Here is a 16,502-nt window from a genome sequence, read left to right as displayed (position 1 = left end):
TTCCGCTTTATCTACTGTGTGTTCTCATGTGTGTGACACGGCAATAAAACAATTCATCCAACAAACAGAGCCAGGAGATAACACACAATTGACGGAACTGAAGGCAAATGAGAAGTGTGTGAGATGCAAATCTGTTGCCACGTCTGACCAACAATGCCCCCCTCCCCCCACGGAGGAGTATGGACTGCTCCACGTACAGCACGTGCACCTGACTACACAGTACGCGTCACACTAAGCCCTGCCCCCTGTTGACAGCCCTAGATTCCTCCTCTGCTCTGATTGGTCACTCAGCCAGCCCTCTCAAACCCGGAAGCGGTAGTACATTTGCAGGCTGGGGATGCTGGGAAAGGTAATTGGCTGTATGTGGAGCTGTGTGTGCAGGGATAGGCTGGTGGTGGATGGAGATGGCTCATAGAGGAGATGTTTGTGTGGCAGTGGTGCAGGTTTGGGCTGGATGCACACCTATGCATTTATAGTGCTTTTTGCAGATTTGCACTACAGAATGTGTTCCATAGGAGACCATGTTAAATGTGCTGTAGTGTAAATATGCAAAATGCATAAGTGTGAATCAGGCCTTAGGAAGAAATGTGTGTGTCTGCCATGATTTCCAGGATAGTCCCAGGTTTCATTGCTTGCTCCAGGAAATGTCCTCTTATTTTTTTTTCTTTCCCTCCCCCACTCTTCATTTGACTTTATTTACCAATAGGGGACAAGGCTGTTTGCTTAGCAAAGTGAGTGTTTTAGTTTAGTAAATAAGAGGAAGTTGTGTTCACTTCTATGTGCAAGCAAGAACCCCTTTATATATTTCTCTCCACACATGATTTGGGTATTCAGAGTGAACACAGTCATCTGTGCCAGCTTTAACTTCTTGGTGCCAGCCGCATGCAAATATGTGGCCTCTCGGTGGGTGGGCCTTAGTGCTAAGTGCCCACATATTTGCGTGCGTTAGTACAAATACAGCTTTGCGCGCTCCTGGCACAGTTACCAGTAAGGATGAGCTCCAGCATGTTCACACACTCCATGTGCAGAGCCCGCCAGGAAGTCGGTGCTGCACTAATTACAGGCAGTGAGCCACTGTCCCAATGTGCGGCTGCAGAGATCGGGAAATGTCTCACTGCCTGTGATTAGCGCAGCACTGACTTCCTGACGGGCTCTGCACATGGGCTGTGTGAACATGCCAGAGCTCATTCCTAGTTACCAGCAGCTAATGGAAAGTTCCTGATTTCTGCTTTTTGATCATGTGACAGTCAATCGACACAGTCACATGATCATAAACCCTGCCTCCCAGCATCCTAAACCCCTTAAAGGGCCGGGAGGTGCAGGCTCCAAGGGGTTAAAGTAGAACTATAGACAGAACTTTTTCCATTTTTAATAGAGTGAGGGAAGATTATATACCCCTGTTGTTTTTTTTATATATATTTTCTTTTTTCCCCTCTGTGTCCTCCCTGGGGAGATCTACCTTTACTTCCTGTCCCATAGCCAAAACAGGAAGTGAGAAGAATTTGCTGAAAATCAAGGGAAACTCATGGGTCCCCCCCAGGTCACCAGAACTAGTGTCCCCATTGGAAGGTTTACCCTCTATTACTTTTCAGGAGACAACCCAAAATTTGGGTTTTACTTTCACTTTTGTGATAAAGATTAAGGATGAGCTCAGGCGTGTTCGCACAGCCCACGTGCAGAGCCTGCCAGGAAGTCGGCACTGCGCTGCGTTAATCACAGGCAGTGAGACATTGTCCTGATGCGTGGGTGTAGAGATCAGGAAATGTCTCACTGCCTGTGATTAGCGCAGCGCTGCGCCGACATCCTGGCGGGCTGTGCGAACACACCGGCACTCATTCCTAGTTACCAGCGGCTAATGGAAAGCTCATGATTGCTGCTTTTTGATCATGTGACAGTCAATCAACACAGTCACATGGACCACTGCCAATGGACCACTGTTCTGTCTATCATAGGAGATTCTCACTGTATGTAATCTGTCAGTGCTCGTCCGGCCCCCCCTCCCTGTCCCCTTGAGGCTGCAGATGAGCATTGATTTGGCTGCACTGATGGTAATGGTGAGGCTGCTGCACTGATGGCAATGGTGAGGCTGCATTGATGGCACTTGTGAGGCTGCAGATGGGCATTGATCAGGCTGTATTGATAGCAATGGTGAGGCTGCAGATGGGCACTGACCCTTATTTTGCTTCAAAGTTAATTATTTAAAATGTAAGTTTTTTTTTCCCTGCAACTTCCCTCTTAAAATGAATGTACGTGTTTTACACCTGTGAGTGTTATACCCCGATAAATACGGTCAATGAGAACTTTCATTAAAAAATTCAAAATGTTATTTAAAGCAAATCTAAACCCTTCTCTCCTTTTCAGCCAAGGAAGCCGCCGTCTTTTCCTCTGATCTGCAACTGCCATGATGCTGCACATGTGATCAGCTATGACACCAGCCAGTGGATGGTTTTGACGGTTTGGTTGAAAGCACAAGTAAATGTGACAGTTACGTTCCGCCATTCCAGGAATGTAACTGTTTTCTGAAACCGTTAAATCCATGGGTTTAGTTCTGCATTAAATCCCCAGGAAGTGATTATAGCGCTTGGTCCTGTTCTGATTGGTGGCCCTGTTTTCTCCTAAACTTACCTCTATGTGCTGGCTGTAGCTTTACTGCCTTTTGAAGCCCAAATTAAGGGTGTTCCTGTGAGTGGAGATACAGCCAGCACCAGTGCTGGGACAAGGCCATTTGGTGCCCAGGGCGAAGATGGCTAACTGCACCGCCCCCCTCCCCCCGCCCCGTTTTGAAGAAAGAATCAATGTTGTTTCAAAACAAGAATATACTTATTATATTAAGGGACACTCTGGGCAAATTGTATGTTAAGGGGCACCCTGATGGGCACATTTCATATTAAGGGGCACTCTGATGGGCACAACAAAACGTGCCCCTTAACGTAAAATCTACCCATCAGAGTGCCCCTTAATACAAAATGTTCCCATGAGTGTTGCTCTTAAAATAAAATATGCCAATCAGCGTGCCCCTTAACATAAAATGTGCCCATCAGCGTGCCCCTTAACATAAAATAAGGGTCACACTGATGGGCTCCTTTTATGTTAATGGGCACTCCGATGGACACAACAAAATGTGTCCATCAGTGTTCCCCTTAAGAAAATATGCCCATCAGCATGCCCCCTAAAATAAAATGTGTCCATCAGAGTTCCCCTTAACATAAAAAAGGTGCCTGTCAGTGTGACCTTTAACAAAATATGCTCATTAGTGATCACTAGTTAACATGTGGCCCACATACCTTGAATGCAGGAGGGCACAACTGAAATACTGAAGGGGCGTAAGCTGCGAGATATGGAGAGCCGGGGACCGCGAATAGCAGGGGGTGGGGCACGCACGTGACGTCATGCCCCTACTCTTGGCCAGTGAGTGCGAGCTGGTCTTCTGTCAACTCCGAGACCTGCGGTGAGGAGCAAGGGGCAGCGCACGCATGCAGCGTCACTGGTTGCTGGGGAAACCCGCGGTCCCAGCAAACTAGTGACGGCTGTTTTAGAAGGAAACTTCACTGCATCCCCCCACCCCCAATAAATTGTACCACCCAGGGAATCCGCCCATCCCCCCTTTGTACCAGCTCTGGCCAGCACAGTGCCTTGTCCCCTCTCCAATCTGACATTTTAGGGCTTGTTTATACATGTGTCACCCTCTGAAGAGCGATCCATGATAGACTGCCACTGAAGAGGTTTTTACCCCCTAAAAAAAAAAAAAAAAAAAAACCTGCACCACTGCATTCAATTCAGTGGGACTGCCAAACGTAACACAAGGGACTAATTTTACCACAATGTGAAGTAGACTGTCTGACCATGCTGCCTAGCAATCCAGGGACAGATCTGAATAGGACTAGATGTTATATGCACTTGGTCATCTGGGGCAATTACAAAAAAATAATAATAAATAAAAATTAAAATGAGATGACTTTGTTAAAGTGGTAGGAAGCTGAAAAACAAAAACCTCATTCTCCATAACCCCGGATAGCTAGTTGCCATAATCACGGTATCCTCTTCTTCAGCGGGCGGTCCAGTTTCTGATAATAGTGGTCTCTGCAGCGGATTCGCAGCAAGATCACTTTGATCGGCGCTCCAGTGCCCTCCGACGCTTACAGGAGCCGTCAGTAGTGGCGGAGGCGATCGGCTGCTTCTCCTCCCTGGGTATGGAGAAGAGTGAGGGTAAGATGGCACCCATCCATCTCCATACCATTGCAAGGCGTAAGCGATATCAAAACGTCACTTCCACCCATAGCTCTTAAAGGTCTCTTAACCACTTGCCGACCGCCGCACGCCTATGTACGTCCCTACTTTGGGGGCGGATATCGTTATGGCAGCAGCTAGCTGCCATAACCCCGGTATACCCATGTTCGGCTGGCAGGTGGGTACAAGATAAAAGTGGTCTCTGTGGTGGATTTGCCGCAAGATCACTTTTATCGATGGCGGAAGAGGGCCCCCATCTCCCGCCGTGATCCGGTGCCCCCCCCCTCTTACCGGAGCCATCGGCAGCGGCGGAGGTGATCGCGTCTGTCTCCTGGGCTGATATAGAGGCAAGTCAGGGGAAAATGGCCCTCACCTGTCTCCATGACACTGCAGGGCGAAAGCGACGTCAAAACGTTACACGGACAATTTCTTTTGTTTATTGCAATTTAGTGTAAATATGAGATCTGAGGTCTTTTTGACCCCTTGACCCCAGATCTCATATTTAAGAGGACCTGCCATGCTTTTTTCTATTACAAGGGATGTTTACATTCTTTGTAATAGGAATAAAAGTTGCACTTTTTTTTTTTAAACTAAGAAAAAAAATATAAAAAATTGTAAGCGTGCCCCGTCCTGCCGAGCTTGCGTGCCGAAGCGAACGCATACGCGAGTAGTGCCCCCGCATATGAAAACAGTGTTCAAACCACACATGTGAGGTATCGCCGCTATTGGTAGACCAATAATTCTAGCCCTAGACCTCCTCTGTAACGCAAAACATGCAACCCGTAGAATTTTTTAAATGTCGCCTATGGAGATTTTTAAGGGTAAAAGTTTGTCGCCATTCCACGGGCGGGCGCAATTTTGAAGCGTGACATGTTTGGTATCAATTTACTCGGCGTAACATTATCTTTCACAATATAAAAAAAAAAATTGGACAACTTTACTGTTGTCTTATTTTTTAATTTAAAAAAGTGTCACTTTATTCTCTAGGGTGTTAGAAAAAAAATGTATAATGTTTGGGGGTTCTAAGTAATTTTCTAGCAAAAAAAAATGTTTTTTAACTTGTAAACAACAAATCTCAGAAAGGGGCTCGGTCCTTAAAGCGATTGTATACCCCAAAATTTTTTTTTTTTTTTTATATACACCTGTAAGGCAAAAGGCATAATGAGCTAGTATGTCTCGCATACTAGCTCATTATGAAATATTTACCTTAGAACGAGGCATCTGTAACTCACCTGGTCCACGCGGAAGGAGCTCACATGTTGCCTCGGCGTGTCTTCCGGGTATCACGGCTTGAGCGCTGTGAGTGGCTGGAGCCGCGATGTCGTCACTCCCACGCTGGAGACTTCTTTCCGGCAGGGTCCGGCGTCTGCCGGGCTTTCAGCCGAGAATCCCCTGTGCGCATGCGCCGCTGAAGTCAGCGGCTCATTGCAAGGGGAATATCTTCTAAACCGTACAGGTTTAGGAGATATTCTTTTCACCTACAAGTAAGCCTTATTATAGGCTTACCTGTAGGTAAAAGTAATACAATTCACTATATAACTGCTTTAAGTGGTTAAACAAAGGGCCTGTTTACTGTCCTCCAGGCTTTAGGTGGGCTGAACTGTGGCCAGGAGGAGTAGAAAATGACCCAGTGGGAAGAGGAATAGTGTCCCTTTGTTGTCAGGGGGAGTAATGGCGCCCTGTCGTTGGTATCAGTTAAAGTAATAGTGCCCCGTCGTTGGTGTCGGGGAGGAATAGTGCCCTGCTGTTGGTGTTGGTCAAAGGAATAGTGCCCCATCATTGGTGTCAGTCAAATAAATGGTGCCTAGTGTTAGTGGGAGCAATAGTGCCCCATGTTTGTTGTCAGGGGGAGGAATAGTGCCCTATCGTTTATATCAGTAGGAAGAATTATGCCCCATCTTTGGTGTCAGTGGAAGGGATGGCACCTTATTGTTGGCACCAGTGCAAGGGCAGCAGTTTTGAGACCACTTCTTTAGAGGAATAGTCTTGAAGCCCCCTGGGATGTTTGATATTATTTCAGGAGGCTGCATCATCCTCACAGAGGAAAACGTTGCCGATAATAGGGAGGGGGTAGAATCAGAATGATGGTATGTGTTAATCATGAGTGAAGGTCTGCTTTATTGGGTGGATGTTATGCTGGACATATGCCCAGCAATCATAACAATAGAACATAAATATAAATGTTTCCAATATGCTTTGCTCAAAAACAATTATTTATCACGGGAAAGATTGGATTTGCCAGGAACAATCAATCTCTCCTATTCAGGACACGTGATAATTTATTGATTGAAAAAACATTTATTGTGATTTATGGACAATCCAATTCTTTCATCCAAGAGAGTGCAATATCGAGTGATGAGATTATTTAATGTGTGTATGGTCAGCTTTGGATTCAATCACTTTCAAGCAAATATTTCTTGATAACCAGTGATTATAAATGTAAAGTAGTATAGCTTTTAAAGCGAGTAGTCAGGATCTGGTATAATGGGAATGTCCTGCGCTCCGTGGTGGAGAGACACCGCTGTGATTCAAAGGGGAGCACCCCGACTCATTGCCAGTGCTTCCTTGCTCTGAACATGCTGGTCGCCTGGCTGTGAACACTGTCTACCTTTTATACTTTCCCGTGTGCTGACCAAGAATAAGTGTGCAGGTTAGGAAAGTCAGAGCATACTTGTCAAGCGTCAGAGATGCAAAGTACTGAACCGGGAGAGTCAGCGTGACAGACAGGCATCTAGCATTATAGGATGGAGAGGTCGGCCTCCATGTTATACACTTGACAGGTTTCTTTAAGGCTGCATTCACACCTGAGTGTTTTCAACTTGTAAATTGCCGGAAATACACCCAACTAGCAAAATCCCATTAATTTCAATGGCACCTGTTCACATCTGAGCGTTTTGCCACCTGAAGCAAAACGCCCTGAGCTCAAAAAAGAACATGAGCTTCTTTGGGGCAGGTTACAGAGTGTTTCTGCCTTTTAAATTAGTGACCTGAACAAAAACGTGCGACTTTGAAACACTCAGGTGTGAATGCAGCCTTAACATAAATCATTGATGAAGGCTGCAGATGATGATGTCTCCTTCCAAGAAGGTTGCTGTCATGCTCCCCCTCTTGCTTCAGCACAGTACTTTAATCTTTAGGCTGGGTTCACACTGAAGCGATGCGGGAACGCCGCGAATCCACGGCGGGTTCCCGCATTGCATGCCTCCCGCCGGCAGTTCACACTGCCCTATGCGGACTGCTGGGAGTGTCAGTGAAACCTTAATGACACCCCCAGATCAGTTCGCATATCGCAGTGCGATCTGCAAACTCGGACAGGAATCGGATCGCATGGTGTGAACACCAAAAAAAGTGCTATTTAATACTATAATACTTTAATACTATTTGTATGGCTGAACTCGCATCGCACAGAGATCGGATGTGATTTGCACTGCAGTGCGGTGCGAATCACATCCGGGTCTCCCAGCCGCAGCAGTGTGAACCCAGCCTTACCCTGAAATATAATTACAGTTCAACATCATTTTTGTTTTTTACTGGTGACGTTCATTTGCACTTCCTCATTTCTTACCTAGAGAAGTACATAGTTTGATATTTTAATCAATGAAGACCTGTACCTAAGTCGGTCACATTTTACTACATCTATGGCTCCCGTAAGGCATTTGTACAGTCTATGGCTCCCATAAAGCAATTGTACAGTCTATGGCTCCCATAAGGCGATTGTACAGTCTATGGCTCCCATAAGGCGATTGTACAGTCTATGGCTCCCATAAGGCGATTGTACAGTCTATGGCTCCCATAAGGCGATTGTACAGTCTATGGCTCCCATTAGGCCATTGTACAGTCTATGGCTCCCATTAGGCCATTGTACAGTCTATGGCTCCCATTAGGCGATTGTACAGTCTATGGCTCCCATTAGGCGATTGTACAGTCTATGGCTCCCAATAGGCGATTGTACAGTCTATGGCTCCCAATAGGCGATTGTACAGTCTATGGCTCCCAATAGGCGATTGTACAGTCTATGGCTCCCATTAGGCGATTGTTCAGTCTGTGGCTGCCTTAAAGGCGATTGTTCAGTCTGTGGCTCTCCTAAAGAGATTGTACAGTCTGTGGCTCTCCTAAAGAGATTGTACAGGCTATGGCCACCTTTAAAGTGATTGTAAACGTAAATTAAAAAAACAAACAAAAGTGCCTACACTTACCTGCTCTGTGCAATGGATTTGCACAGAGTAGCCGCTAACCTCCTCTTTTGGAGTCCCCACCAGCGCTCCTGGCCCCTCCCCTCTGTCCTGTGCCCCCATAGTGGCACTCATGTGTACTTGCACCCGAGCCCCACTGCTACGTCCATTGACACAGACAGCGGACTCGGCCCCACTCCCTCCCTTCTGGATTTGAGTGACAGCATGGAGAGCCAATGGCTCTCTGTGCCCCAGCAAAGCCAGCAAGACCTGGAAGTGAGGGGAAAGAAGAGCTGCATATGTGCGTGGTGCTGGGTCGAATGAGGGCTCAGGTAAGTGAGGGGGGGATGCTGACACCCAAACATTTTTTTACCTTAATGTAAGGAATGCAATAAAGTAAAAAATGTTTAGATTTTTAAACCACTTTACATAACAAACAAACATATCATACTTGCCTCCTCTGTGCAGTTGGTTTTGCACAGAGTGGCCCCGATCCTCCTCTCCTTCGGGACACCCGTGCGGGTGTGCTCCTGAGTCCTTCTTCTGCGTCTATTGTCACAGAAAGCAAGACTCGGCCCCATCCCATGGAGCCTGCACCATTGGATTTGATTGACAGCAGTGGGAGCCAATGGCTGCGCTGCTATCAGTCTATCCAATCAGGACACAAGACACCAGCTGGTGTTGTGTCGAATACTGTCCCCCGTCGGATAGTGTCCGCCCTGAACTGCGCTTGCACAGTACGGAGGACAAGTAGACGCTGAAAGTCTCCGAAGATGAATCCAGGTTCAAGACCCATCATCCAAGTGGACATAGAGTTAGAATAAAAAATTGCTGAGCGAAGTGAGGCCGTGCCCAAAGCGTGGCGAGGGAAGCGAGCCTGCAGGGGGCCCTGTTACTATGTGCTACCGTATGTCCACTCGGACTCAGTGCCCAGGCACCGTTCTTCAGAGACTTTCGGAGTCTCCTTCTCCTCCGTACTGCGCAAGCTCTGTGCCTGCTCAGTACGGGGCGGACACTATGCGATGGCCGGACAGTTTTTGACAGAACACCAGAGCTGGTGTGCTCGTTCCCGGGGAGAAAAAGTCCGGGTTCAGGTGAGTAAAATGGGGGCACTGGGGGGGGGGGGGGGGGAACTGCAGCATGACACAAGGTTTTTTACCTTAATGCATAGAATGCATTAAGGTAAAAAACCATGAGGGTTTACAACCCCTTTTAAGGCTCGGTTCACACTACTGCGACCTGAAAGTTGCAACTTTGCCAGGCGACTTCCTGGCCGATTTGCTGGTGACTTGAGTACTACTTTGATGCGACTTTAAAAGTGACTATTGGGAATGCCTGGGTAATCTGCCTGCAACTTCCATTAAAGTCTATGGGCACAAGTTGGATAGACGTCGCCTTGAACTAGTACAGAAACCTTTTCTAAAGAAACTTCAGTAGTGCTAATTATGACAGCTCTCATTGATTAACATGGGATTTCACATGTCATGCCACTTGTGGTCTCACACGTTGGATCACAAGTCACGTCAGTGTGAACTGAGCCTTAAGGAGATTGTACGGTCTATGCCCACCTTAAAAACGTGGCCTTTACCACACGATTAGCTGTGTCCAATCACAGCTGATCATGATGTAAACACAAGCAGGTTATCGGCATTCCTTTGCTCATGCTGACCGCATGAGGAGAGACGATAACCAGTTTGTGCGAAAGGAACATCTACACTGATAATCAGGGCACTTATTATCCATGCAGTCCCATCTGTGCCACCTCATTAGTGTCACCCATCAGTGCTGCCTCCTCATCAGTGGAAAAAATGACCTGTTTGCAAAATTTTATAAAAAACGATGAAAAACTTTTTTTTTTTGGTCTTTTTTTGTTTATTTTTCAAAACCATGAAAAACCCAGCAATAATTGAATACCAGCAAAAGAACGCTCTATTTGTGTGAAAAAGATGATAACAATTTCTTATGGGTACAGTGTTGAATGACCGCACAATTGTCATTCAAAGTGTAACATCGCTGAAAATTGGTCTGGGCAGGAAAAGGGGGTAAAAGTGGCCAGTTGACAAGTGGTTAAAGGAGACTGCACAGTCTATGGCCACCTTGGAGGTTGTACAGTCAGATTGTAACATTTGTGGTGAGCTCAATTGTCACAATGCTTGTTACAATCCAACCATACAATTTTTGAGCAATAAGTTTTAGATTTTCCAAAACTATATAATATGGGCACCTACCTTATCTATCCAATCAAACTGTATGTAATCTGGCAGCTTCTTGCATTGCATAGCGTCTGGTAGATCAGAAGGAGATTGTAAGGTGAGATTGTAACATGTGTGGTGAGCTTTTGACAGATTGTAAACTGTTTATTTTGAGTTTTAGCTTGGAAATCTCAATTCTATTCTTTTTCCATGATTTGAACTCTTTTAGGAGAAGATGCAGTCCACTCTCACAGCAGCCGATCTGGAGACGCACCTCATAAACCAGGTAGACCTAAATTTAGTGTGTGCCAGTAGTTTTGAAGTTTGTTACATTGTGGGTGTCTCAGGTGTGATATACTGGTAAGTATTTATTGTTTTAATGGGCAGCGGCAAAAGAAAAATTTATAAAGTACAGGATTTGGCGTATCCAAACTCAAAAACAAAAATGGAATCTATCGCAGCTTACCACTTAGATGTGATAGAGGCATTAGTTAATTTTCGAGATTTTCCCTTTATTTTGACCAAGTAATCCTGCCAATAGCACACCTTCTGTTCTAGAGCAGTGTTTCTCAACTCCAGTCCTCAAGGCACCCCAACAGGTCATGTTTTCAGGCTTTCCATTATTTTACGTGATTTTGATTAGTTTCACTGCCTAAGGCTGGCTATACTTGGTCGAATTTAAAAAAAAAAATCTTTTGAAAATCAGAAAATTTTGAAATTCGGCCAACCAAGCATTTCACCTCCTGTTGCTACATAAAATATTTTTCATGGCTGGGAATCTTCTTTTCTTTCCGGAAATTTTCTTTTCTTGCACATGCACATTTCTTTTTCGATTACATTTCTCGCACGAGTCTCCCATCATTGATTAGAAAATTGTTTGTTTTTCCAAAAATTTCCAACATGTCCGATTTCTCAAATTCGATGGCCACACGAAAATTGGCTGTTGCTGCAGCCCCACTAATGGTGCGAAATCCAACTGAAAATTCTTAGATAAGATTTTGGAAAGAAAATTCTTTAGAAATTTGACCTGTGTATGGCCGGACTTAGTAATTACCACAGCCGTTTCATCTGAAGGAAATCCTGAAAACATGACCTGTTGGGGTGTCTTGAGGACTGGAGTCGAGAAACATTGTTCTAGGTTGACAGCGCTCACTCACTGTACAGTTTCTAGGGGAGGAACAGCATTGTCATCCTGGGACAGGAAGGTTGTGAGGACTATAGAAGACCTCTTCTCCATTACATTGGGGGAAGTGTTCTCCAGTCCACATCAGAGAACTGGGAAGGCTAAAAGCATTTTGTCTGAGATTTCAGTTTGGTGCACAGGAAGTTACAAGGACCCTGAATTTCTGTATTGAACCCGTATTTTTCTGTATATGCAGAATATGTAATTAGCTTTAAAAAAGAAAACTTGCACGTTCAGACCACCTCTTAAATCCTGGTTAGAGAATCCTTCTTCAACTAATTTCACTCAGTAAAAAAAAAAACCCATACTTTAAAGCGGTGTTCCGCTTAAAAAAAAAAATTTAGTTAAATAAAAATCAGCAGCTACAAATACTGCAGCTGCTGACTTTTAATAATCGGACACTTACCTGTCCCAGGGTCCAGCTATGCGGGGGATCGAAGCCCTGCTCGTCTCCCTCTCCACTTAGCGGTGCCAGCATTTTAACTGTGGGCACCCGGCTGTGGCGTCACAGCCCGGCATGCACTGCGCATGCGTGAGCCGTGCCGCGACTGGCCACGCAATCATCTGGGACCTGTCTTATGTCCCAGATGATTAACAAGAGGGAGGGGGGAGAGCGATCTCCCATCCTGCGCCGAGGGAAGTGATATCAGGAGCCCAGGCGCCGAAGGAGGCAGACTACGAGGGACCCCCTAGCAACAGGCATTTAGATGCCAATTAAATCAAATTTTTTCTCCAAATGTTATTTATTTTTATTTTATTTTTTAAGCACATTAATAATTATTTATTTATTTTTTGGGGGTGGAACTCCACTTTAAATTACTACCTGATTATTTGTTTACCACTTGTATTAAATATAAGAAATAATTATTCATGTATGATATTATTTTGTCATAATCCCTAAATTCAATGACTTTTATATACTGTACTTCACTGGACTTTGTTATAATGTTTTGTACCTAATAAAAAGTTTGTAAACAAAATAAATAAATAAAACTTGCAGCCACCACATCTAAGGATTAGAAAGCTGCAATATATTACATTTCTGTTTTTGAGTTTAGATACACTTTAATTTTATCTACCGTAATTAATTTTATTTAACTCTTATGAAGATGCAAAGCATTTTGGTGTTCTAAAGGGCCCCTATCATCAGGGCTTGGTACTGTTGAGGAAAGCGTGTAGTGGCTCCAAAATGCGTTGTATTTTTCTGCTATAAGAATCTGAATAAAGTTACATTTGGACTTTATACATTTTGCTTTTGACATCTTCCTTTTTGCAGACCTATTCTCTACTTAAGCAACGAGGGGATCTTAAGCCACTGCTCCTAGGAGTGCTACTCAAAGAGATTCATTCCCTCTACACCAGAGATATGCAATTAGCGGACCTTCAGCTGTTGCAGAACTACATGTCCCATGAGACATAGCCAGACTCTGACAGCCACAAGTATGACACCCAGAGGCAGAGGCATGATGGGACTTGTAGTTTTGGAGGTCCACTAGTTGCATATCTCTGCTCTACACCATTTAAGACCTGACTAAAGCCCCATACACACGGGCCGAGCCGGGTGACAATAAAGACCGTCCGAAATTCAGCCCGTGTGTATGTCGGTCTGTCCGACAGAAGCCTGCCGTTTGGCAGCTTTCTTTTTGGTGGTATTTGATCACCTCTGCAGTTTAAAAAAAATAAAAATAAAAGCTTTTTACTTTCTGCTATAAAACATTTCCAAAAAAAAAAAAAATATTTTAATCAGTTTAGGCTCATATGTATTCTCCTACATATTTTTGGTAAAAAAAATCACAATAAGCGTGCTTGGTTTGCGCAAAAGTTATTGCGTCTACAAAATAGGGGATAGACTTTTATGGCTTTTTTTTTTTTTTTTTACTAGTAATGGCGGCAAACAGTGATTTTTAACGGGATTGCAGCAGACAATCTAACTGACCTTTACGACACTTTTTTTGGGATCCAGTGACATTATTACAGTGATCAGTGCTAAAGATATGCACTGTTATTGTACTAATGACACTGGCAGAGAAAGGGTTAACATCAGAGGCGATCAAGGGGTTAAATGTGTTCCCTCACTTTGTGTTCTAACTGTAGGGGGGAAGGGCTCATTGGGACAACACACAAATCCGTCTTCCTGCATAGCAGAAAGACAGGATCTGTGTGATTTCCCCTGTCAGAACGAGATTTGCCTTGTTTACACAGGCAGATCCCCATTCTGTCACTGCGGGGAATGTTCGCATGTGGCTGGCGAACATAGAGTCCGCTGAACCTGCTGATTGGCTCCCCCGCTAGCCAATGGGAGTGCGCATGCACCCACAAAAGCGAACTCCCGAGCCAATGTACAGCTACGGCGATTCACAGGATTCTTCCACCTTGCCACAGTATAATAATGGTGGGTGGTCGGCAAGCGGTTAAAGTGGTTGTTAACACACTTTGCCAACTTTACACAATCCTCCCCCTTCCCTAATGACAGCTGCCCCTGTCTGTGTTTTATTTTAAAAAATGCCTTATTTGCCGTATTTCATAGCAGTTTCCCGCAATCACATGACCCGCCGACTCTCTCCTCTGCCAGGCTGACAGATGCAGTGGGCGGGGCCAAAATTCCTAGCTGATGTCAGCCAGGACTGGAGGAGGAGAGAGCCAACGGGTCACATGAATGCAGGGAGCCACTCTGAAATTCGGTAAAGGAGGCATTTTTTTTAAATAAAATGCACAGACGGGAGCAGCTGTCATTAGGGAAGGAGGAGGATTGTGTAAGATTTTAAGTGTTATGAGAACAGAATGAGTTGCGGGGACGTGCCCTGTTACAGGATCCGACAGGCAGGCAAGGAGGGAGTGGGTAGAGAGCACAGAGGAGAGAGCTGATGACAAAGGCACATAAACTGACCATGGTGTCAGAGCTCAGCAACCATGATGCACGGTGGTCAGTTTACCAAGGGAAGGGCATAAACTGGCAGGATCGGCCTGGTATTTCAGGTGATACAGGGGGACAAATGACACAGCACAAGCACTGTGCTGTATAAAATGCTTTAAAGGAACAGGATTCTTTGTTAGCCCAAAAAAACGCTTTTAGTTTACTCAGTTATAAAGCCAACAGAGCTGTGATGGGCACTTGTCAAGAGCTCTCATCTATGCCTGCCCTTTCCACTCAGCTTCTCTATTCATAAAAGCTGTACTACAGCGTCTCGAAATCAATACGGATCTATGAATGGAGGATTGGCAGATAAATGAACGGTTTGCCCCCTCTATTCATAGACCCTGTTTCATTCAGCATGGGGACGTGGCCGGGATGTGAGACCAAACGGATGTGGGACCTCAGAGCTCCATGCCAATTCGTCCTGAACTGCCTGCATGCCCAAAAAGCACACGGCAGCTCCCGCAGGCATCGAGGATCCTCGTACAGCGGCGATCATGTTGGCTAAAGGCAGAGGTAACCTGCAAAAGGACTCAAAACCACAGCGCGTTGTGAGGGGGTGGGGTGCAAGTTAGCCAGGCGCCATGATAGCCTCAACTTCCAGTGTATGGAGTGGGCTGGGGACAGTGCAGAGACCAGGAATATCTGCATCTTCTCCGGTATGTCAGTACCCTCCTCGGCTGCACATTAGGCTGCTCTCCCTGCTGCAGAGCTGGAGACAGCACCATAGTCCATCACTAAACTGATTCTGGCTGCTATTGAGGGCTTTAAATCCATGATGATGGTCCGCATCGATCACCTGGCATCAGAGTGCACCCTGATATGCCATGATCTGGATAAAATGAGGGGGATTGGCACGGTAGAGGATCAGCAGGGCTCGCACACCACACAAATCGTAGAGCTGCAGTTGCTGGTGAGTTCCCTAGTGCATAAAATGGACGATGCCGAGAACAGACAGAGGCGAAATAATATCTGCGTGGTAGGCCTGCCGAAAGGTGCAGAAGGCCAGAAAACTGCATTTTTTGCTGAAAACCTGTTCAAACAATTGTTGAATCTAATAGATATGCTGCCCACGTATGTGGTTTAGAGGGCGCACAGAGTACCAACAGGAAGACGCCCAGAGGGCGCACCACCCAGACCATTTCTGGTGCGATTTTTGAACTTCTGGTATAGGAACATGATCCCAATGGAGGCAAGGAAGCATCCTGAACTACCAAATTGATGCTGTTCCCGGATTTCTCTGCTGAGGTCCAGAAACGTTGTCGATTTTTCAACAAGGTGAGATGCCGCCTCCGGGAAAAGAATATCAAATACGGTATGCTCTATCCCAGCTGACTGAGGATCCCTCACAAAGGCACGGTCCGACTCTTTGATACACCTAAGGAGGCCAATGAGTGGATCGACACGCTGTAAAACAGTAAATAAGATTCTACTTTTCTTGTCCAGTTTTGGGGACTTTGTTTTTTACCGGGGGGGGGGGGGGGTGGATGGCCTGCATCAAGGGGCCACGTATACACCCTAATGTTCAGATGTGTTGATTCATATTGACTCCGCTGGCAGGGTTAGGACTCCCTAGAGGATGCCTGTTTTTTCCTTTTCATACCCCTGCTGGTGAGGCTCCTACATCGAGTGTATACAGACATTGACACTCCTGATAATATGTGGGCTGTGGGTTGACCTTTACCCCCTTTAGGGGCACGGACAGGAGTCAACGCTTGAACAGATTTTTTTCTTCCTATTTTTGTGCTATTTTGTTAGGTTCTTGCTACGAACAATGTTTTGGACCTAAATTCCCTTTTTCTTTTTCTTGGTCA

General features: G+C 45.5%; 1 protein-coding gene across 3 annotated transcripts in view; it reads left to right on the top strand.

Moving 5' to 3' along the window:
- Positions 1–245: 245 nt before the first annotated feature.
- ALKBH6 (alkB homolog 6) overlaps positions 246–16,502 on the top strand; it is a 39,658-nt gene continuing 23,401 nt past the window's right edge. The window contains exons 1-2 of one of the 3 annotated variants that reach the window (XM_077480421.1): positions 246–349; positions 10,821–10,877. In XM_077480421.1, coding sequence (XP_077336547.1) covers positions 338–349; positions 10,821–10,877 — 69 coding nt within the window. In that variant the 5' untranslated portion in view covers positions 246–337. Of the gene's footprint in view, positions 350–389; positions 732–2,354; positions 2,473–10,820; positions 10,878–16,502 lie in introns of those variants that run through there. The other 2 variants (XM_077480412.1, XM_077480430.1) reach the window with 2 other exon arrangements.

The sequence above is a fragment of the Lithobates pipiens genome, unplaced genomic scaffold (genome assembly GCF_037356315.1).
Source record: "Lithobates pipiens isolate NorthernLeopardFrog02 unplaced genomic scaffold, aLitPip1_a1.2 Scaffold_1, whole genome shotgun sequence".
Taxonomy (NCBI): Eukaryota; Metazoa; Chordata; class Amphibia; order Anura; family Ranidae; genus Lithobates; species Lithobates pipiens.
Note: the sequence above shows the minus strand (reverse complement) of the source record. Positions and strands in the feature narration are given on the sequence as shown.